Here is a 24,259-nt window from a genome sequence, read left to right as displayed (position 1 = left end):
ATTGTTCGTAATGATTGGTTTTCCAGGCGGCTTATTGGGCCTGCGCAAACCTCCTGTCTCGTCGGAGGGCCGTCGTGTCAGGGCTGTTGAGCGTCCAACCTAACGCCAGGACTTGGGCTTGTGCGCTTTAAGCGGCACACGGTCGCTTTGGCGAAGCCCACTTGCGGATTCATGCAGCTTTTTATAGAGGTTTAACAGGGCCCACTGTCAAACCCCACCACATCCTAGGCAAGCCCCACAACTCGCAGATGGCCTGGGGAGGGATCGTCAAGCCCTTGGACATAGTCCCTGCTGCCCGCAGGGAGGCATAAGGCTTGCTGACGTTTAATAAACTTTCTCTTGCACGCGTACAAAAGGGAAGAAATTTGTTTTCAGCCGGAAACGCTTCCGCCTGGTATCTAACCTAGTCCTAAAAGCCCTTGCGAATGCTTCATCATTCAAATAAGTACAACGCAGATATTCTAGGTTCTCCAAATTGTCCGGGAGTTGAATTCAATTAGTCTACCAAGTCAACTACAGGAATAGCAGACACTCCACGTGATAGAATGTCAGCTGGGTTGTCCGTACCAAAAACGTGTTACCTATATCTAAAATTAATGATTTTGTGTGTGTTACTTCTACGTGAAGTTAAACGATTTACAATGATATGGAAATGCTAATATCATCTTCCAAACTTAGACGTACATGTTCATGATAGAATTAGAGGCGAAAGTATAGAATTGATAGTTCCGTTAGGATACGGCAGGCATGCAGAATGTTTTTATAGAAGTCGATTTGAAAGCGAGCGGAGGGCAATATTTGTGATGGCACATATCACACGAGCCAGTGAAGATATATCAGCTTCCACACTGATATTCTTCCCTCCCCCTTCATACGGGAGCTTGGCAGAAGGAAGGTCGTGTGATATGTGCCATCACAAATATTGCCCTCCGCTCGCTTTCAAATCGACTTCTATAAAAACATTCTTCATGCCTGCCGTATCCTAACGGAACTATCAATTCTATACTTTCGCCTCTAATTCTATCATCAACATGTACGTCTAAGTTTGAAGATGATATTAGCATTTCCATATCATTATCAGTGTTACCAATGCCAAACCTCTGTAATCATTTGGATTTTTGCTGTTCTGTTGACAAACCCGTCGTATCGTTGAAGAGAATTATTTTCCTGGGTTATTGACCGACATACTAGCATTGACACGTGCCCGACCCACCGCAGTCTTCCGATTTTCGCGGTGTGAACGATGAACGATTTTGTTGCAACTATTCGATCGGAGCGTTTGGCGAAGTCCAAAGTACGCATTTCCTGCCATAATGCGTCTCCGAATTTCACTGCTGGTATCGTTATCGGAGGTCATCAGTGAGCCCAAGTACTCGAATTCTTCAACTACCTCGATTTCGTTAACACTAATACCTCGTGGTGGGTGGCTTACATTTTCCTCTCTTGAGCCTCCTCCTATTATGTACTTCTCTTCGGCGTGTTAATGACTAATCCAATCCGTTTGGCTTCGCTTTTCAGTCTGGTCGGACTTCGTAAAAATCGTACCACTCGTGTCAATCCCAGCCCTTAGTATTACTCCCTCCAAAGTAATGTTGAATAGTAGACATGAAAGACCATCACCTTGCCGTAACCCACTACGCGTTTCGAAGGGACTCGAGAATGCCCCTGAAACTTGAACTACGCACAGCACCCGATGCATCGTCGCCTTGATCAACCGTAAACAAAGAGACCATTTTCGGAATATCGGAATTAAATTTAAAAAAAGACAATACAATCGTTAGTTATCAACATATATCATAAATTCTTACGAAATTATCTTCACCGCAACTTGCCAACTGCATTTTTTCACTCGACGGTCTAAATGCTAGTCGTTTTACTGTGAGATGATGACCGCAACTGAAATAGAGAATATTTTTAACTGTATTGCGTACATTTGAAAAAAAAAAATTACTCACAATTCGTCAATGGTTATCAGCAGCTTCCATTCCTGCTGCAGAACTCCATACAACTGTATCACACCCTTTTCCAACCCAACGGCCACCATGTATCGGTCATCAGCGACTTTTGTTGGCCCAAAAGCCACCGCTGTCACAGATTCTCCTTTCATCTCAAGCACGCTGCATGCTTTATACTGCGTTTCCTCTCGCCCCCACAGCACCACCTTTCCATCACGTGACCCGGATGCAAAGTGAACCGAATCATGAGACCAATCACAGCACCAAATGATCCGCGCGTGCACACTGGTGCGTTTGTCCGTATGAGTAACCAACTGGAAATCGCAAACTGCTCCACGTGGCTCCTTATTCTCAAACACGGACAGCGTACGATCTCGGGACACCGCTAGCAAGGACCTGTCATCGGGTGAGAACGCCAACTGAGTCACCGTGAGCTGGTGTGCATCGAGCTTCTGCTGTATTTTCCAGTTTGATGTGTTCCAAACGAGAATCCGAGCATGCTCCGCCGATGTTGCCCTGCTGGCCGAGGCTACGAAGTGTCCGTCGTGCGTAGAAGCGAGCGCGTAGATTTCGTACCCATGGCCGTACAATTTTTGCATCTCTGGCCAGAGGGTGTTTTGCATAAGGGTTTCCTCTGATGGGGGCGATTCCAGTTTCGTTGGGATGAAGTAGTGTTCCGGGTATATATCTTTCACGTGTTTCGTATTAGATGTTTCTTCCTCTATGCTGTAAACGGCTTTGTTGGAGAGGCCTAAAGATGGAACTGAAGCACCCTTCGGTGTGGCTGGAATTATATGATTCATGCATTAACCATTGGGGGTTATTAAAATGACCGAAAAAGATAGACCAACAACATGATCAACCTTATTTTATGAAAATGGTAATCCAAGACTTGCAGTATTATAACATGCGCTATAAACACTATCAGAATTCTACAAAAAAAAACTCCTATTGTACATTGAAACCTAGAGTATAGAAAATTACTCACTTTTCAAAATGACATCTCCTTCAGGATCATCTTTAACTTCGCAAAGATCTCTCAAATTCTCGACAAAATTCACAGGTGCCTGAAATATCCTCACAATCTTCTCCTCAGCTCCGCTTGCAAACCGATACCTTGATAGCATACACAGGCACTGCATATCGTAGCCATGCACTTGAGGCCGTGCAATTTCGTGCCACGTAACAGCTTCATCATCACCAGCAGACCGCGACCACGCCGCATGAATTCTAGTAGTCTGATCAGCCGACACCGTCATCACAAATCGACCCTCGGGATCCCATGCTAAATCCCTTACGGCTTCGAAATGTCCTCCAATTATGGTCCCTGGTTTCCAAATTCCCCCATTGTCCACATCTTGATGCCACAGGTGAAGACTGCCCTGAAAGCCATGGCCGATGATGGATTTGCTATCTGGCGAAAACTTTCCACCGTAGAATCCTAAGGAAGCGCCGCCAACTTCTCCTACACGGACACTTTCAAACCACACTCCTGAATCGGAAGGTGTCCAAATGGTCAGTGTCTTATCGATCGAGCTGGACAACAGATTCAACTTGTCTCCCTGTCTATTGAAGTTTACTCCATAAACCCATCCTTCGTGCCCTTGCAAAACCGATTCTAATGCTAAAGCATAATGGAACTGCTTTCCATCTACAGATATGCTGAAAATTTTCTCCTCTAACACAATATCCTCATCGACGGAAAATTCCTCGAAAGACTTCTTGACTTGAACTTGTTCTCGTTGCGAAATCCTCCAAAGACGAATGAAGCTATCCTGGGATGCACTGGCCAACAATAAATCACCATCCTCCTGCACGCAATCCAATCCTCGTACCCAGTCTGTATGGCCCTTTAACTTATCCACCAAAACGTACTGCTCCCCAGATTCCGCAAGTAAATGAATCAAATCGTTATCCATTGCGCACGCCAGCATTGAACTTTCGCTACCAGGCAACTTGAAGAATTTCAACGCAAAGCAGTATCCCGTCTTCAGGTCGACCGTCTGAAAGCAAACAAATTCCTCTCCGTCTAATTTCCACAACTTTACGGTACTGTCTGCCGATCCGGTAGCCACCACCAAACGGTCCCCCAGATAGATTGCCTCGACCTGAGTGACAGCCTTCGAGTGGCCCTTCAAAGTGTACCGCTTTGGATTCTCCAGATTTTGACTGCTCCACAGCAAACAATTGGTATCATCCGAACCGGAAACCAGGTCGATCGCTTCCGGCAAACTGGGCACATTGTGGAGCTTTTTCACCGTATTCACGCGAGCCTTGTGGCCACACAGCGTACGGATGATTTTGGACGAACCATGGAACTGGAACAGAACGAGAGTGTTATGATTCTTCCGGTTGCAATCCGGACGTTTTGTTCCCTTACCTTTGGATCGAATACCACGATTGAGTGGCAGGCACCAAAATAAATTAGACCGTCCTGGCCCCAATCCAAGGCCTCCGTTGTGCGGTTACAGGCCACAGATGAGTAACGATTTTTGAACTTCATTTACGTGCTTTTAAATATCTGTATAATATTATTATTCTCTATTTTGTGAATAAAATTTTAAAAGAGCACACAAATCTTCAAAAGCAAAACAAAACAACGTGAGAGTCGGAATCGGAAGACCGCTGTTTTGAACTGTTTACAAATTACGTAACGCTTTAGAGGAATGGGGTTGGTCTCAACTGGCGTTAAGTTAAGCCGTAAATTCAATTAACTCAGCGAACTGGACTATACCTATAAAAATTCATAAATAGCGCCTTATAAATCTTCGACTGATTTTTCCATCAGCACCAACAGCGCTTCATCAAATTCATCAAAAAAGTGTTAAAAGTGGTTCTTAAATTGCTCAATTTTTCCTTTACGTAAGTTGTAAGCGACCCATAAGTTGTAAGCATGTCAAAATAATCAAAATGTCAGAGTTATAACAGTTTTAAAACGTTATAAATTCTCACGTTACATTTTGAAAGACGTATGAACAAAAGATATTTTAGTTACCAGATAAAGATTGTCGCTTCGGTTCAGGGGACTGAACAGATGGCTCATACGCCTACCATTCATTCAATATGGCGGTCAATGATTTTGTTTCAATTTCGTTAAATTAATGACAACAAAGCTTCGGAAGTATCGACGGGCTATTTTTCGACATAAAAGTCCCATACAAACACAATAGGCTAGATATACCTCAACTAATTGCAAGTTTTAGCCAGGAAAAGTTGTTATGAGAACTCATATGTGAATATGTACGTTATGTGGAAGATATTGGTTTGGAAAATGTATTGGAGGTAACCACTTTCCCTTCGATGGGACTCGAACCCACGACCCTACAGTACGCTATACTGGTGCTTTAACCAACTAAGCTACGAAGGACCTCCGACGGCCTTCGCAACCTAGCGGCTACTGAACGAGCTCGATATTCCCAAATTGGACGCATAGTCAAATCACTCGCAATCCATTTCTCAAGCCAACATGTGTATAGTACGCACGTCTACATTAGAGGAGCGTTAGTATTTAGAATGTCTGGCCTACGCAATGCGGTCGGGTCTGAGCTTGACGACCGACTGGCAAATAGCTTACACAACCTCACTTGATCAGTACAGTTGCTGATGAAGAATGTGAGCCAGCCTATGGCTGAAATCCTCTAAAATAAAGACAATAATAATAAAATTAATTGCCGATAATTAGCACTAGCTGCGTACGAACCAATCACCCAAAATCACCTTAATTTGTCGCCGCACCAGGTCGTTGCTCGAATTGCAGATGAAGTTGAGAAAATCTGTGCTGGTGGTGTCCTACATTGTTCAAGGTTCTGTAAAACATAAATTATATGTTTTTTTATATAACAGCAGAGAGCAACAATTAACAATAGAAACATTTACTCACGTTTGTGATCGACTTGTAGAAATAAATCTGCGATGAGAACTGCGTCCAACATATTCCACCGCCATGTTGACTTCCCATTTCATAAGATTTGTCTTATGAGTTTTTCACATCATAAGAGTAGTGATGAAAACCATAAGAGTAAAATCAGCAGTGATTCAAATCGTTCGGGGCTGTCAGTTTGAATATGAATCTGAATCCGAGTCTGAATCATGCACTTTCCCAGCAGTGGCTCAAGATTCATTTTTTATAACAGTCGAGATTCAAAAGCTTAAATCTGTTATACCGCTCAGTTCTATTTTCTGCAGATTTGAACCGCGAATGAATCACGAGATTCAAATATTTTTCAATTGTTTTGGTGCATGAATGCGCCATTTTATGTACGGATCAATCCACTTTGCATTTACCGCGCATTCCTCAGCAGTAACATAATCATTTCATTTAATGGAAAAACAATCAAACATGAATAGAACACTGCTGGGGAAGAATGTGAGTTAGTTCTATTTTGGCTTAATTCATTTCACTCAGTCTCTGAGTGATTTGAAACGGGCGTGTACGCCGTTTCGAAAAAGTACCCGAGATTTATTTCCTTCCCGTGTGCTTCGATACCACTCACACCACACAAACTACCCGAATGTATACCCTTTATCGCATAGTAACTTTGATCTTTGCGTGCGTCTGACGCAAAGGAAAGAAAGAAAGGTCCAATTTGAAACCACAAGGGAGTGACAAGGTGCGCCTGTGTCCGATGGATGCGTTCCGTCGATTTCGTTTCGGTTCAGTTTCATCAGTCATCGTCCGTCGGTGAATCGAAATGCAAACTGCTTCTGCCGTTGCTGCTGGTCGTCATCGCAGTCACCGCGGCCTCAAAAATTCTTGCTTCATCAGCTTCTACAACTTGGAATTTCGCTGAAGTGCGCGTGTGGTGGACTACTCCCGCATTCCATCCCAGTCGGGAAAGTGGACAATCCGGTCAACAGAGACGAAGAATCGACGTTACTAGCGAAAGTGTGGCCCTCAGTCCGGGAGTGTCCGGGGTCGCGTCGCGAAATTTCAATTTTTCTTCCCGACCAGCAGTGGGGAAAAACTTGTGATTCGTCTTCATCGAAATCATCACCGCCGTAGTCGTGTTCGTGATAGTCGTCGGATGGTGTGAAGGATAGAGCAGTACATGCGGTAGTCGGCAGCGAATGTAGTGTGCCAGGGCGAGAAAGATGCATTGATGTTCGTAGTGTTGGTTGAGAAATAAATTCTGCTGGCTGATGATTTTTGTGGTGTGTTGGGGGTGAAGGTGGTGAGAAAAAAAAACGGGAGAAAGTGCTACTTTTGGCGAGTTTTGCCCACTGTGCAATAAAAAGGCATTCACAGTTTTGGATGTAATTTTGCGTGAAATTTCTGAGGATTCGCTGTGGATTACGATTTTGTTTGAGTGGAGGATTCCAACTGGAAAACGAAGCGAAGGATAGCTGTTCCAATCACTGTTCGAGTGGAGTGGTGCAGACCAAATTTTGCTGTCCTCGGTTCCCTGTGTATGTGTTGAGTTGGTAAGATTTTTTCTTGTATTTTAATCGCTATTGGGGAGTTTTATTATTGCGTTAAAATTATTATTCATGCTGGAAAACGGTACACCAGTTCAACTAAAGTTTTGTTATGTAAGGCTGTGCTAAACCACCGGAAGCGATGGTAATGCTACATATTCCCTCGGGGCATTAAAGTCTGGTTATGATCAAAAACGTTGGAAATTTGAGGGGGTTTGGTGTTGTATTATTTGCCACTGTCAGTGTCATGTTTTCTCCCCCGTGGTGTTTGGGTTCTTCAGTCAGAAAAGCAGGATGTTGGTAAGCATGTGATGGTGTTTTTTCAGGGCTCCCAGCTTAAAAAAAAGCTAAACTAATAAGATAATATTGATTGAAAAACAACAAAATTTGTCCTATTTTTGCCTTAAACAAAAGATATTTTAGTTACTAGATAAAGATTGTCGCTTCGGTTCCCTTTGTTCTGCTGTCCGAAACATGTGTGGTACATACCTGTCAAATCGTATGGATTTTCCTTCTTTGACATTTAGCTCCCCTATCCTCGCCAGCAAAAGATGTTCCGGACAGCGACGACAGCGACAATCTTTATCTAGTAACTAAAATATCTTTTCCTTAAACGTATACTAAGTATACGTAAAGGCTATATGATCACTCCAAAACCAAACTTTTGATAGAAGGCTCGGAGACCCATAGTGATATATACCAATCGATTCAGCTCGACGAACTGAGGTGATGTCTGTTTGTGTGTATTTTTTTTTTCCTTCCTAAACAATGGAGGGGGAATCTGCTCAACAGACATCCTGGGTTGACCAGGAAGTGCTGGGTTAGGCCACCTCCAATGAGGGAGGCAGGGCTGCATCCCCGACCAGCTAAACCGCTTCCATTGCCGCCAAGCCCATCGTCCCTTCGGTACAACCAGAAAGTAATGCTTCAAAGGGCCAGTGCATGACGCACCCTCGAGGTTAGCTGCGTGTCCTTGCAGCATCGAACATCGTTACTCGCTTTTTTAGAAGAACACCATGGTATCGTGCCAGCGCATTGCCGGCTTTCCAGGTGGCCTTACCACGCCCTATGTCCTCGGAAGGTGGGCAGGGTCGACTTCGCGCCTGCTTCCCTCTGCACGACTGGTATCAAGAATGATGATGCCGCGTGCACCCCAAATTGACCTTTCTGCGATAGGGCCTATTCGCCAGCACACAGAGGGACTTGCCGACGCGAGGCCTACGCCTGCCCCAGCCTTGACGAGGACCCCTTTCCGTCCTCGGGCTCGGAACCCGCCTGGTTGACCGACGCCGCGAAAGCGACGATACCATGTTGTTCTTCGCGCGGCCACTTGTTCGATAAAAGGATCGAGTTCGACCACAGAGCATGACCACCGGTATGACCCATGAAGCCGACTCCGATCCCTTGGACCACCTCTTATTTGCGCCTGAACTAGCCATCCTTGAGTCCACGCGCCACCTTCTGTGTAGCTCCGAGACGATTTGGGCGATAGCCGATAAAACGGCGTTCCAGCCAACTTCGTCTTTACACATCCTCCGAACTAGGTTGTCCGGGGTAGTGTCCAGACCACATGTGGCAAGCATGTGGTCAGGCATTGCGCGAAAACGTGAGCACACGAACAACACGTGTTCCGCCGTTTCCTCTAAACCTGCGCACACCAAACACTCGGGCGAAGCCGAGCAAGCCAGCTGCTTTACTTGCACTTTGATTTTGCAGCACAGCTTAAACGCCGGGCACATCAGGCCCCCATGGGGTGCTTGCTGTTCACAGCTTTGCTGGAACAAATCAAACAATTGGGAGGGTTCGTGCAGCATTGTGCCTTATGTCCCTCCAATCCGCAGCGTCGGCATAGATTGCTTCTGTCAGGGCCTTTGCAGTCCCATTGCTTGTGCCCCGGTTCCAGGCACTTGAAGCAAACTTCGGGTTGCTCGTATATGCGCACAGGGCATACCGACCATCCCACCTTGACGCTCCCTAACTTGACTACCTTGGAGGCGTCCGCTGCAGATAGCCGAACCAATGCTACCTGCGTCCCTGCCGGACCTTTCCGTAGCCGAACGGCTGCGGTGGGTGTCTCCACTTCACACTGTCGCCGCAGTGCCGTGACGAGCTCTTCGACTTCAGTGATCTCGTCCAGGTCTTTAACCCTTAGATTCACCTCCGTCGTGAGTGCCCTCACCTTGACCGTCTCGCCTAGGACCTCCTCCGCCAACTTCTTGTAGGCGGCGCCCTTTTGCGAGACGCCCCGCTTCAGCTCGAGTATCATCTCGCCCATCCGGGTACGTCTTATTCGACGTACGTCGGCGCCGAGTTCACCGAGCTTGACGTCACTCCTCATCGCCTTCAAAACATCCGAGTACTTAGCCTCGTCCGCCGTGATGACTAGGGCATCGCCCCTGGAGCGATTGGCGCCTACCCTAGACTTCTTGCTACCCTCATTCGCCTGGGCCTTCTTTTCGGCCCTTGACGTCTTCGGTTTCCTCTTGTTCTTGACCAGGGTCCAGGAGGCGTCATTCCCTCTATTTCCTGGTCTGGTGCAGCTGAGAACTTTCAGCCTGCCGTAACCCCTTACCACCGTCTTGCCTGAGTGGACGGACCTTTCCAGGTCCTTCCTCCCCGGTTTTGGAGGTACCTGACCGGGGTTCAGCTTCCCAGCCCCACTACCCTTGTTCGGGGTAGTAACCCTCCGCGTTTTGGAGCGGCCCCAGGAGCTCATCCTGCAGACTGTCTCCCCGTTTTTGTGTCTGCTTCGTTGGAGTAGTCACCCCCGACGTACCTGTAAATACTTGAGCCTCAGTCTGGGTAGACTTTGGCACCACCGTCTTAGCTGGCACGCCTTCGGTCGACTCGACCTTGCCCGAGTCCGCGAATCCTTGGGCCTCAGTCTGGGTAGACCTCGACTCCACCGATTTCACGGGTTTACACTTGGCCGTCCTGACCGCCCTCTCCAGCTTGGCGTCCAGCATCGACTTTCGAAGTTTCTGCAAGCTCCTCTTGAGGTCCTTGCTGATATTATGCTTCGATGACGCAAAGTCGATGATGGCGTCCAGCTGTTCCGTCGCCACCTCGAAGGCCGAAAGCCCATCGCGTTTGCGGTTCATCGCCTTCACAAGCCATGGGCCGTCAATAACCCCTTCCGGCGTTTTTATAGCCGAGAGGAAGGTTGAGTGACCCACGCTGGCGCTGCGCACTGAGCTGCCGACTATTGCCTCTGGCCTTCTAGGCGGAGACCTGAACAACCCACCTCTTGCGAAGGGGTTGTCGCCTACACTACTACCACTAATTGAAGAATTGACTTGGTTTTCCATTTTGGTCCCACGAGTTGCTCGGGAAAAGAGGTCCACCACGCCAGAGCCCAGCATAACGCGGTAAGGGACAATTACTGTGGAGGGTGCCCAGGTACCCCACAGGCTCCGTTAAAGGCCTAGCTTATTATTTCACCCCCCTGGCCATGCATCCCCTCGGCACGGGTCGCTTGACGCCTTGGGATTAGGGGTTAGGGACGATGGTCCCGGTCTAACTCGCAGTGACCATGGGGAGGGGTCGTCAAGCCCTTGGACAAAGTCCCTGCTGCCCCGTCTGTTTGTGTGTATGTATGTATGTGTGTATGTGTACAAATTTTGTAGACACACTTTTTGGAACTTAGCATTACTCGATTTACTCGCAACAAGTTGCATTCGACGGGGAATGCGGTCCCATTGTTTTTTTTTCTATTGAAAATTAGCCTGATCGGACATTGCATTTCGGAATTATTGAAAAATCATTGTTGTTTTCCCCCCTTGGAAAAAAAATTTCAAAATCGAAAAAAAATTTTTTTTCAAGAATGGTGGGAATTTATAGTAATTAATGCAAAAACATGCAAAATGATAGAAAATATGCGATCTATTCCCCTAAAGTGCTTTTTTGACCTTTGCTATGTGTTTTTTTTAGTACATTTTACGATGCACGAGAAAGGCATCATCGCCGCTAGGTGGAATAATCTGGGTTTTTAATAACATTTTCAAGAACAGATCAAACCTTAGTTATATTAACTAAGGTTTATTCTGTTCTTGTAATTGTAATTTTATTAAGTGCGACATCCTGTTGGTTTACACGTATTTGTATCAGGACAAGGAAACGCCCTAGCCAAGGTCACGGGGGTTGACGGTACTGAAGATAATATTCATCTGTGTATCATATCACATTTGGAGCACTTCAGTGCGCCTCTAACGATTCACAGTGGATCGGCTGCTTTGCAGACTGAGCCCCTGATCGTATGTCCCGGCATACTTATCAGGTATAGCTCTTTACATGGAGGATCCGCTAGGGCTCATTAGCACTCTCCAAGGGGTCGGGAAATTAATCAATTTCTCGTCAACTGGAAGTAGCGAAGCCAACGCGTGGCCATAGGTAGGATAGGATAGGTTGTAATATAGATTGAAATTGAGAAGTCTACTTTGTATTTTAGAGACATTCAATTTTCAGAATGTTTTCAATTGGGAGTGGAGAACTGTTTAGACTTATCAGGATTTACATCAGGTTGAAAAATTCAAAATAGTAATGTCATAGCAAACCAGAAATCAGCCAAGAAAAAACGTAGGATTAAAAAATAGATTGATCACAAAATGAAATAATAATATTGAACATTTTAGATTCAGTAATTAAACAGAATTTTATTTTTTCATTTTTGTTTCAGAAATGGTTTAGAGCAGCCAAGGTAGAAGTTTACTGTACTATTGGATAGAAAAATATTAAATTGAAAATCTGAGATAGAAGAGAGACAGAAGAAAAAAGTGGAGGTTGAGATTATAAAAGAGAAAAAGAGATTGATAAAAGGAGAAATCAGATATTGATAGATAGAAGAAGGACATAGGATTTGTAAGGCAATACTCAACAATTCTTTTGTAGTTTTATACATACTGTATCTAACAATGACTAAAACACTAATAAGACAAAGTTATAAAAGACCTTTATGTTGAAACATAACAGACAGACAACCGACAACAACACAATGACAATAACAGATCTAAAATATAGAAGACAAGTAGTGTTTTACATTAATTATACAACTCACAATAATAGAAATGACTATCCAACGAGTAGTACATATTTTTAATCCGTCTAAGACGAATTAAGTACTGTCCATTTAATTCCACCAGTTAATTTTCGTTATCTTTGCAGATACGTATTTCGACCACAACTGTGTGGTCGTCTTCAGTGTCTTGTACTTGACTCGACTTCGAGTCGAGTCAAGTACAACACACTGAAGACGACCACACAGTTGTGGTCGAAATACGTATCTGCCAGAGGCGTCGCGTGATCAATTCTTCAACCTGTGCACCGTTTGATTGAAGTTAAATATTTCGAGAAAAACGCTTAGAAAAGGGACTTGAAATGACACATCCAATATAAACGATTCATCTTCAAGCGTGTTTCCCACATCTTTCTTCTATCTGCTTCTAAGCAACATTTATCGAATTAAGTGAAAAACTGATCACTGTATCAAAATTCACAAAAATGAAGTTAGATAAAAAATTTAATTAAACTCAAACTAAACTTAAAGTGACAGTGCGTAAAATCAAAAAAGTACCACCATGAGAATCGTTACGCTTTTCAATATGACAGGTAAGGGATCTATCTATTTATTCGATGGAACGGTATCTTTTAATTTGAAAAGAATTTTAAAGTTATTTCGTAGAATGAGACGAATCTTAATTGTTATATGTTATCCAGAAAATTGAAATATATTAACAATGATTAGACGGCTAATACACATTTGTAATTTGCATGTCATACATATCAGAAACATGGGTCTGTACAATTCAGTTTATAATCTAAACGTTCTTTAATTATTAATTATTCTAATTTTAGTTTATTCATTTGATGAATAATTTTCATCAGCCTTTCCGAGCTGTTCTCATACCATGACTTTCGCCATGGGACGCTTTAAGATAGCCTCTTTTCTCTTTCTATTTTGTTCCGATCGCGCGCTCTTCACCTAATCGCGCATGCGCATGAGCTTTTTGAAACGGCATAGGTACCTGCTCGGTAGGCACTAAACCGATGTGCTTTTCTACATCGGCACCAAACCGTGCACAGCCAACGGAGAACGCTTTGACTACCTATACATTGCCGATTGCGGTTAGAGCGGATGACCTACACATATAAAATAATGCGTGTATGATGCATGGCAAACCGTTCTCGGCTGAAAGTGCACGTGATGGACAACATGTGGCGGTGGGTCGGTTCGGTATCGTAGAGTAAGATATAACGCGCCCCCATCGCAGCATTTCAGTTGCATGCTTCATATCATATGCGGCCTATAAAAAAATCTGTGCATATTTCACGATTATGCATTAATTATTCGTCAAATTTGTACAAAACATATGATAGATGTACATAATCCATAAATATATTTGGATAACAACGACAAGAAATCTATCGAGAGTTTAAAGGTTAGCGATAAAATTGCTACCTGTGCAGTGCACAGGTTGCACATGCGGACGCGACGCCTCTGGTATCTGCAAAGATAACGAAAATTAACTGGTGGAATTAAATGGACAGTACTTAATTCGTCTTAGACGGTTTAATACATTCCACTAAAAGAGCTTAATATATTTTTCTGATATTTTTAATGATGTTATTCATATAAATCAATGCTTCATAATCGTAAAATTCATTCATTTAGCTAGGAAATAGACGCAATGAAGCATTACCATACCATTGATAACTGAATCTTGGACCAGACTTTAAAGACTTGAATTTTGAAGAGCGGAATAGAACATGGCCATTTGACTACTGAAATTTATGATATCAGACAGTACTGTAAAGGATATGACGCCATAATCTTGATCAACCGCCAAAATAATGGAAGCTCTCAGATTAATATGTCGATTTATTGCAATAGTACTTAAATTAATTTATTGTATATTTACGATACCATTTAAATTATTCCATGTTGAACCAAAGTCCACTAGTATGATCCCATCACATTACATCAAAGTGTTATGGCCCGGCTGCGGTGGTGGGCGCGGTGGCGCGTTTTGACAGAGAATACAGAATTACTGTCAAGATGCGCCGGTGCGTTAATCGCTGTAGAACGGCCTTTACTTGGAGATGGCATCAGTACCACCCGTTGTCAACATAGACTACTATTCGGTATTGAATGTCGGCTCCAAGAAAACATTAAATCAACTTTACATGTTAATTTTCCGGAAAACATTCATGCGCGTGATGAGCTTTCATTATTATTATTATTTGTTTTTAAACTGACAGACTGCGGGAAGGGAAATGTATCGGTATGATCACAATACGAACCCAGACCGCAGTGACCTAGTGAGCAACATAGCTAGAGTCGTCTGCTAGTATTGTGTATCACATGGAGAGCCCAGCCGAGATACCAGTCTATTAAGACTACAACTGGTCAACTCTCGAAAAAAAAAAAAAAATGCAAAAGAGTAGATGACTCCTTCTTTAAAAGTATGCATTTGCCCAGAATGAAGCAAAAAAGAATATGACTCCTTCTTTAAAAGTACGCATTTGCCCGAAATAAGGCAAATGAGTAGATGACTAATTTTTTAAAAGTACGCATTTGCCCGGAATAATGCAAAAGAGTAAATGACTCCTTCTTTAAAAGTACGCATTTGCCCGGAATAAGGCAAAAGAGTAGATGACTCCTTCTTTAAAAGTACGCATTTGCCCGGGATGAAGCAAAAGAGTAGATGACTCCTTCTTTAAAAGTACGCATTTACCCGGAATAAGGCAAAATAAATATGACTTTAAGAATTGTCACACACACACTTTCGCTCCAACTGCTCATAACATGCCGTAGAAACAAAAAATACTGCGGCGCACTTTGTAAATTTTTCAAGCAAACAAAGATCATGGGAAAAGTACACGGTCGAACATTTTAAACGTGAAAATGTTGAGAAAATTGTCAAAGCATTATTTGGTCTACTCAGCTCTATTGTATACAAAGGTGATTGTAATGCCAAAGCCACGAAGCAACTCATATGCAGGATCAAAAGCTGCACGGCATACCACGGAAAATATGCCAATATTCATTAGTCTAAGTTTGAAAACTAAGGACAACTCTTTGTATAACATATATCAGATTAAACTGTACTTCTTTGTATTTTCATTCCGAGCCATTTTTTTTAATCCCATTTATGGGTTGCCACCCAGATGTAAATTGAGCTTCTTCTTAGAGTTTTTATAATTCTTTTAATGTTTATGCCAAATGGTCATTATGCCAAATGGCTCTAAAATCATTGGCTATTCAACTCGTTATGCCAAATGGCATTATGCCAAACGGACTTATGCCAAACGGCATTATGCCAAATGGAACTGACGAGCTGAAACGCTGGTTCTATCACTTCGAACAACTTTTTCAAGTGCCAGTCAGGCCACCACACGCTAAAAATGAACTACTCTAAATTGAGTCGAATCCGACTCATTTTCATTAAAAACGGGGCAACTCAAAATTTGAGTAATATATACTACTTCAATAGAATAATGATTTCGCGATAGTTAAGCTTGGCCTTCCATCAATTTTTAATACGACAGATGCGAATCAAGTTTATCTATCTATCTAAGTGCATTTTACGACAGACAGACTCCTAGTTTAAGTGTAATCATCATTTTATTGAAGTAGTATCTTTTACTCAAATTTTGAGTTGTCTCGTTTTTAATGAAAATGAGTCGGATTCGACTCAATTTTGAGTAGTTCATTTTTTGCGTGCACCACCTGCCTAGGATCCGACGTATAACACGCGTCAATACCGAAGCTCAATTACTGCTAGAGATTCAACAGCAATCCAAAGTATGAAATAAAGCCCCATATCAGCCGAGATGCTCAAAGCTGAACCCCCTGGGACACCGCAACTTTCCTGGTCGATTGGATGCAAGGTATCTTAGTGAAGGTGCCAAAAAAGGGTGACCTGACTGTATGCGATAACTGGCGAGGCATTGTGTTGCTGTGTACCGTTTTCAAAGCTCTATGCAAACTTATCCTAGCCCGGATTCAGAAGAAGATCGATGCGACTCTCCGGCGGCAGCAGGCCGAATTCCGTGCCGGAAGATCCTGTGTGGACCATATTGTCACGCTCCGTATCATTCTGGAGAAGGTCAACGAATTCCAAGATTCTCTTTACTTGGTATTCATTGACTACGACAAAGCTTCCGACCGTCTTAATCACGAGAATATGTGGGGCGCCCTGAGACGCAAGGGGGTTCCTGAGAAAATCATCGAGGCACAGTATGAGGCCTTCTCGTGTAGAGTGCTGCACAATGGGGTCTTGTCCGACCTTATCCGGGTCGTAGTTGGTGTTTGGCAAGAATGTTTCTGTTCTTCATCGTAATCGACGAGATTCTGGTAGGTACGATTGGTCGTACCATACCGCGGGCTGCTATGGCAGCCTACAACCATGGAACACCTAAACGACTTCGAATTGGCTGATGACGTTGCACTACTCGCTCAACGGCGCTCTCATACGTAGAGTAAGACCTTGCCGAGCGCTCCTCCTTAGTCATCAACGTCAACAAAACCAAATGGATGTAAACACGGCGACCCCTTCCAGTTTCACAGTAGCCGGGTAATCAGTGGAGAATTTTGAAAGCTTCAAATATCTTGGTAGCTAAATGGCGTCAGAGGGCAGTTTCAAGATCGAGATAGGCGCACGGATCAAGAAAGCAAGGGCTGCCTTTGCGATTGTAAGAAATACATATAACAAAAAACAGGCGGATAAATAAACGCACCAAAATACAAATTTTCAACTCTAACGTAAAATCTGTGCTGTTATACGCTATCGAAACATGGTGTGTATCAGTGGAGAACGGCTGCAGATGTTCATCAACAGATGCCTGCGGTATATAATTCGGGCCTGGTGGCCTCACAACTGGATCTCAAACAACGAGCTCCATCGTCGTTGTCACCAGAGGCCGATAGCAACAGAAATTCGGGATCGGAAACAAGCATTAGACTGGAACCCAGTGGGACATCGCAGCAGAGGCAGACCCAGAGGCTCTTGGCGGCGAACACTCAATAAAGAAATTAAAGAAGTCGACCGAAATATAACCTGGTAACAGGTTAAAGCGATATCTAGACATCGCTCAGGATGGAAATCTTTCAAGTTGGCCTATTGCACCACCGGAGGTATACTGCCGTTCTACGCATAATTGTCCCATGTTACCTTTGATGAAAAATCTCAAACTCGAGTCAATTTGTCCCACTGAAAAAATGAAGTTGTTGTTTGATGATAATAGAAACTGAAAACCGTTTGGATAAGTAGTGATTCATTTTATGTCCTGGAAAAGTTCTGCCTACGCTCATAACATCCCAAAAATATTTGTTGAATTTTAAGATCTAATCGATCCTGGAATTTAGTGGGACAAATTGACTCGAGTTTGGATTTTTTCATCAAAGGTAACATGGGACAATTATGTATAGAACGGCAGTATACAGGACCCATAATTATTTGTTGTGTTTTTGCTAACGCTAGGTGGATTGATCTGTTGTTTTTTCTATCACTCATTTAAAAAATCTATTGGTTTTCTTAAAGTTGGTTAATTAAAGGTTAACCATTTCGTAAGATTTTGATCATTTTTAAATCACATTGATTCTATTCCGTATATATTGTGGCCGGAGCTCAAAATCCCACACACAAGGCCATCACTTTGACAGCCACGGGGGAAACATAAAACATCCTGAAGAGCATATCTTGCAACACGCAAGGATAAATATAGCATAGCTGCTGACCTGCCTTGTACTACGACTAGATACCGAGCAACGCCTTTTCTGTGTGGCATGGTACTTACAAACAGTGTACGACAAGTAGATATCGAACAATCAACGAAAACACCCAGTGCTGCAGTGGTGTCTTGGAAATGGAAAACCACCGAATAGTTTTGTGTGAGAAAGTAGTTTTTTTTTTGTAAGATAATGAGTTCGCAGTCATTCGAGGGAATTGAAATCGGCGGTACGCTGCTGCACTGCTTTGCTGAAGACGCACCCATACTGTGCCGTTCGCTGTGGTTATTTTGCATTCATCCAAACCTTTATGGAAGAAAAGAGAAAATACCAACAAGCAAACACGGCCGGATGAGCTGAGCACCACCATCATTGCTCGCTAGTCGGCCAATGTCTGGTGCCAACTTGGTATCATCGTCGTTAGTCGTTTGATTCGACCGGGCGGCGTACGAGACAACCCCAACGGCGATGACGACGACGTCGACGATTTTCGTCGATTTTTCTGTGTTTGACTTGCATGAATGGGGAGAGTGCATAAACATCAAACGGGTGATGTTTGTTACTTCTAGTCTGACAGCCAGTCAGTGGTGTTGGTATCTGTTTCCATGTCGTCGCCGTGTAACCGTTTCGTGGTTGTAACATAACAGAACATGGACATGTATACACCAAGCGTGGAGGAACAGAACGGCGTGGAACGATTCATTGATTGACATCATCAGGGTCGCGTCGTGTTGTCGCGGTGAATACGAAAGGAAACTCATTGTTTTTGTTATGGCTGTTAGCCAGCAGTGTGAAGCATTAGCCACGTACCCCGGGCACGCTAGAAGTTATTATAAGGATAATATCATTGCTCAAAAAACGGGCCGGAACGCTTCGGATAAATATTTATTGATGTGTCGAAAGTTGCGGAAAGCCGACAGTCCTTCGTAGTGAACATTTTAGGACACTACTTGGAATGGGATCTGAAAATACACTTGGAAGAACGCCATTAGGTTGATTAATTCGATGGAAGTAAATGTTTGTTTTGTTGCGATATACCTACCAGAGACTAAAAATACGTGATAGATAGATCAAAAATTTTAATGAGGGCAGCAATATAAATATTTGCCTGTGATGTGACTTGTGCTATATTTATTCTTTATCGAACAAATCTAAAATGTGAGTACAACAATACATTCTAATAGGACATTTAATAATTATATATATGTAGGAACATTATTTGTCGTTCTCTTAAATAACGAAAAGTTCTCATTGTTGACATTGTTGAAATAAACGACAAAATTGTGCCTTTTTCGGACATTATAAAGTATGGAAGTATGAGCAACAAAAACTTGTAAACTACCAAATACACCTCAAAATGATATGAAAGATAAACAAAATCACTGTTGTTTTTTTTTTTTGTAAATTAGATAATATTTACGTTAATTAATTATGACTTAGAAACTTCATCATCACAAAGTATAATGATTGAAATATGTAATTTAAAATATTGAGTCATCATAGTGATGTTTTCACGTCGTATACTCAACTGACGCTTATCTTTTTTAATTAAACGCTTATGAAATGGTAATCATATTTTAAAATTTTTTGAGCTTTAATACGACAAACTGAAGTCGTATTTTGACACCATGCATAACAATGTGTGCTGGATGTCACCTGTCTGATTATTACTGAACCGATATTTACTGATAAAACGCATTCTGAGTTTTAAAACATAGTAAATCACAAAACTACAGAAGTTAATTCTGCTTGAGTCGAATTAAATAACGAAATATACGTAGTAAATAGCAGACTAAATATTTGAACCTAATTATTTCTTTCGATTCCACGGAACTTTCAAAACCCAAACATGAGCAACTTACGTGGAACCAACCCACAGTTAGCCTTCATCCCGACCGTATCACATCACGTCCCACATTCTGAGAAATTTGACCCTTGTTGTTCGGTTCCCTCTTCAACCTTACCGTGCACAGTTTTTGGACCACAGCGATCAAATGTCGATTACTTCGACCCACACGAAAAGTGCCAAATTTAAACGGCGATGTGATGCGATGGCTGGCCAACCCATACTGGGCCGATCTGAATAAGCGACACACACGATAGACAGGCAGACAAACGAGAGAACGCAACATTCATTCAGGAGGAAAAACGACACCGGTTCAGACCAGACCAGCCAGAACCATCAGCAGGATCCCAAATCGGGGCGAAATGACACATAATTAAATCAAAACTAGCGGTACTGTCGCACAGCCGTCCGAGTCCGAAGTAGTTCCGTTCTCACCTCCACGTTTCTCTTCGGAGTCAGTCGGCTCAGTTGGGTTTAGTTTGGCTGTGCGCGTTTGGTTGATTGCGGTTTGCTGTTGGCAGATAGCGAAGCGAGCCGAGAGCATAGATGACGGGCAGACCGCCGCGCCGGGGCCTTAGGTATTTGTGTGACCTCTTTTTGCTTCTCTTTGGTTTGGGTCTCTCCGTTTACGTTTGGTTGAGACCTGATGGTGGTCGGCTGACTGGCTGGCTGGATGCGCTCTATCTAGTATTTGCCCGCACCGGAGGTGCTTTAGTTCCACTCGTGATGCTACCATTTTTCAACTTGAACGGTTGCTGAATGGCTGACGACTCTTGATGTACACACTGGTGTCAAATCCTGTTCGCAGAAGTGTTAAATATTTTAGATATCTGTCGATTTAGTAAACTTAATTTTCCTTAGAAACTTGCCACATTTATTCATCCTTCCCTTCGGATATGTTATCTTGCCGCGGTGGGTCGGCTTACGCCATTAGCACTGAGATGGCAACTAAAGACATATCCTGTCGTGGTGATATCACATGTTGACTATTTTTATTTTATGCCGCGTCACAATGTGGCATTTACGCACCGATTTTACGGATGTGATTCAACGGACATCATGTCTTGGAACCTTGAACGCGGTAGTGCAGTTATACTGGCCTCTTTCCTCAGTGATAATGATGAGAGATCCCTTCTTGTCTGCAATACTTTTCTGAACTTTCCCTGATAGTGATGAGTCGTGACCACGCTTAATACTAGCTAGAATAGGTTTATTATAATTTAGTGGCGTTTCCCTAACCTCAATCTACCTGTGCACTGAGTTTAAATTTAAGTAATTGGTGTGCGGAAATGCCTAGAATAATTAGATTTTGATTAGTATAAACGACTCTGATAATTTTCTTTACCATTTGGGCCGTCAAAATATCAAAATTTTCACTTTTTGGGTCAGTGCACAGGTAAAAAGTGAGGTTACGCGACGCCACTGTTATAATTGAAATTGTGATCAAGTATATCGACATCAATAGGAAATTGACTGTAAGATTCACTGAGTAGTAGTTTTATCAAAACAAGGAACGTGGCGCCTGTTTTATTTTATTACTAGCAGACCCGACGAACTTCGTTTCGCCAAAAATTGATTTATTTTCTGATTTGATCTCGAGTTATGAAGAAATTGATGGTTCATTTGTATGGGAGCCCCCCTTTCCAAAGCGGGGAGGGGTCTCGAACCATCTTAAGAACCTTCCCCGGCCCCAAAAACCTCTACATACAAATTTTCACGTCGATCGGTTCAGTAGTTTCCGAGTCTATAAGGCACAGACAGACAGAAATTCATTTTTATGTATATAGATGTCTCACTCAAAAGAGTCCTAAAAGTGTCATAATTAAGAATACCACAAATTATAACATTGGAATTGATACAATCTTTCATTGGATTCATTCTCGATTTTTTTTTAAAGTTAGAGATTAGGCGTGGTGAAGCTTTATTTTGTCACCGAAAAGTGAATCTCATAACTGACGAGGACCCATACAATTATAGTTATGCTTTGCCTTTAAGGCTTCAAGACGATTTAGGGACCATTTTATAATTTTCGCTCAACTCTTAAACTTGCTTACTTACGCTTTAATTAGATTTTTCGTTTATCCCTCTCAGGCCCAAATTTTTCTAAGCGGTATTACGCAGTAAATTTGATATGTTCCATTTGTTTTCGTGATTTATAATGGAGAACTGACAAAACAAGTTGATTTTTTTTTTCGGGGTGAACTAGATCATCCAAACTGTCCTTGAGTCCGGAACTTGCGATCTACTGCCACCACCCTAGCGCCTAGCACCTAGCACCCTAGCACCCAGTTACAATGAGAGCTTTTTTCGTCACTCTTAGCTTGGATATGTATTCAATCACGTCCAAACATATCAGATGGTTTTGAGATATCCTGGGTCATCCATACCGTTCTTGAGTACAGAACTTGCGATCTACAGCCACGAAACTAGATTTCATCGCCACTAGAAGCTTGGATATGTATTCAACCACGTCCATAACATACTCCAGAAGACCATGAGACATGGTAAAATAGTTTTGGGATATCCCGGGTCATCCAAACCGTTCTTGAGTACAGAACTTGCGATCTACTGCCACCACCCTAGCTTTTTTCGTCGCTTCAAGCTTGGATATGTATTCAACTATATCCATAATATATTTGTGAAGATCAAGAGACATGGTTAGATAGTTTTGGGGTATCCGGGGTCATCCAAACTATCCTTGAAGTCAGAACTTGCGATATACAACCACCACTCCAACTTTTTTCGTCGCTCCAATCTAGGATATGTATTCAACTATGTCCATAACGTATTCTAGAAGACCAGAAGACAAGGTAAGATGGTTTTGGGACACACTGGGTTACCCAAACCGTTCTTGAGTTTAGATCTTGCGTTCTACGGCCTCCACTTTAGCTTTTTTCGTTGCTTTAAGCTGGAATATGTATTTTTTAAGCTCCAAACTTGGATGTATATTCAACCATGTTCATAATATATTCATGAAGATCAGGAGACACGTTTAGAAGGTTTTGGGATATCCTGGGTCATCAAAACCGTCTTTGAGTAGAGAACATGCCAACTACAGGCACAGCATTACATTTTCCAGCTAACTGTTAGCATTTAAAAAATCGGTACGTGCAACTATAACGCTGTCACAGTGCAAACATGCTTTATAGTGGCTTGTAGAGCCTGGTTTATTTAGCTTTACATTGCCGAAAAGGCAAAATATAGTGCACATGGTTACTTTGGGTTTCCGTCACTCAAGGCTCCAATATATCGGCACCAACATTTCAAAGGTCAATGGACAAAAGATCGAAAGTAAAAATTTCGAAAGACAAAAGGTCGAAAGGTCAAAGGGTCGAAGGTCAAAAGATCGAAGGTCGAAAAGTTAGGCAAAAGTCGTCAACCATTATTTTGCACATTTATGTTTATTTATGTTTTGCCTGATAATATTTCATTGTTGAATTTTTCCTTCTGTTACTCATAGGCCGTTCTTTCGAGATTCGCATAGGGTAGAGAACCATTTGGGCAGCACCCCCTATTCCCGTCAGCAACTTTCATTACTCAGGCGCATTACAATCGAATTGCTTATTTTTTAGTACATGGTTAGTTTCTGTCGATATCTAGTGATGTACAAAAATCAAGCCATTTGGTTGGAAAGCGGTCAAGTTATTAACGTTACGGACGGGAATAGGGGGTGCTGCCCAAATGGTCCCGCTCTCTATTTATTTTTATTTGTGTTTAATCTTATTTGCAATGCTGATTTTTTCTGTCTTTTATTCATAACCTTTTCTTTCGAGATTCGCATTTTTATACCTTACAATAGGGTGCGATGGGGCAAGATGGGTCACCTAAGGCGAACGCTCAATCCCTCAAAATAGGAACATTTTAATTTAGCATTTCAACGTGGATCTATAAAAATAGCTCATAATTTTTTCTGTCTTTTATTCATAACCTTTTCTTTCGAGATTCGCATTTTTATACCTTACAATAGGGTGCGATGGGGCAAGATGGGTCACCTAAGGCGAACGCTCAATCCCTCAAAATAGGAACATTTTAATTTAGCATTTCAACGTGGATCTATAAAAATAGCTCATAATTTTTTCTGTCTTTTATTCATAACCTTTTCTTTCGAGATTCGCATTTTTATACCTTACAATAGGGTGCGATGGGGCAAGATGGGTCACCTAAGGCGAACGCTCAATCCCTCAAAATAGGAACATTTTAATTTAGCATTTCAACGTGGATCTATAAAAATAGCTCATAATCTGTTAGCTAGGGGTATGAAATAACAAAAAATCTACTTTTAATTTTATTTTGAGTCATTAAAGTAGAAGTCTATTT

General features: G+C 42.6%; 2 protein-coding genes across 3 annotated transcripts in view; one reads left to right on the top strand and one right to left on the bottom strand.

Moving 5' to 3' along the window:
• Window positions 1-1,777: 1,777 nt before the first annotated feature.
• Window positions 1,778-4,688, bottom strand: LOC134214529 (elongator complex protein 2). The gene is made up of 4 exons (XM_062693891.1): window positions 4,336-4,688; window positions 2,944-4,273; window positions 1,956-2,739; window positions 1,778-1,896 (listed from the first exon to the last, which is right to left on the bottom strand). The coding sequence occupies exons 1-4, from the start codon at window positions 4,456-4,458 to the stop codon at window positions 1,785-1,787; spliced, it is 2,349 nt and encodes a 782-aa protein (XP_062549875.1). The 5' UTR covers window positions 4,459-4,688; the 3' UTR covers window positions 1,778-1,784.
• A 1,926-nt stretch (window positions 4,689-6,614) lies between these two features.
• Window positions 6,615-24,259, top strand: part of LOC134209021 (ADP-ribosylation factor 6) — an 83,423-nt gene continuing 65,778 nt past the window's right edge. For both annotated transcript variants that reach the window (XM_062685003.1, XM_062685002.1), the window contains exon 1: window positions 6,615-7,376. The gene's annotated coding sequence lies outside the window, so the exon portion shown is untranslated. The remainder of the gene's footprint in view (window positions 7,377-24,259) is intronic.

This window comes from Armigeres subalbatus, chromosome 2 (assembly GCF_024139115.2).
Source record: "Armigeres subalbatus isolate Guangzhou_Male chromosome 2, GZ_Asu_2, whole genome shotgun sequence".
Lineage (NCBI taxonomy): Eukaryota > Metazoa > Arthropoda > Insecta > Diptera > Culicidae > Armigeres > Armigeres subalbatus.
Note: the sequence above shows the minus strand (reverse complement) of the source record. Positions and strands in the feature narration are given on the sequence as shown.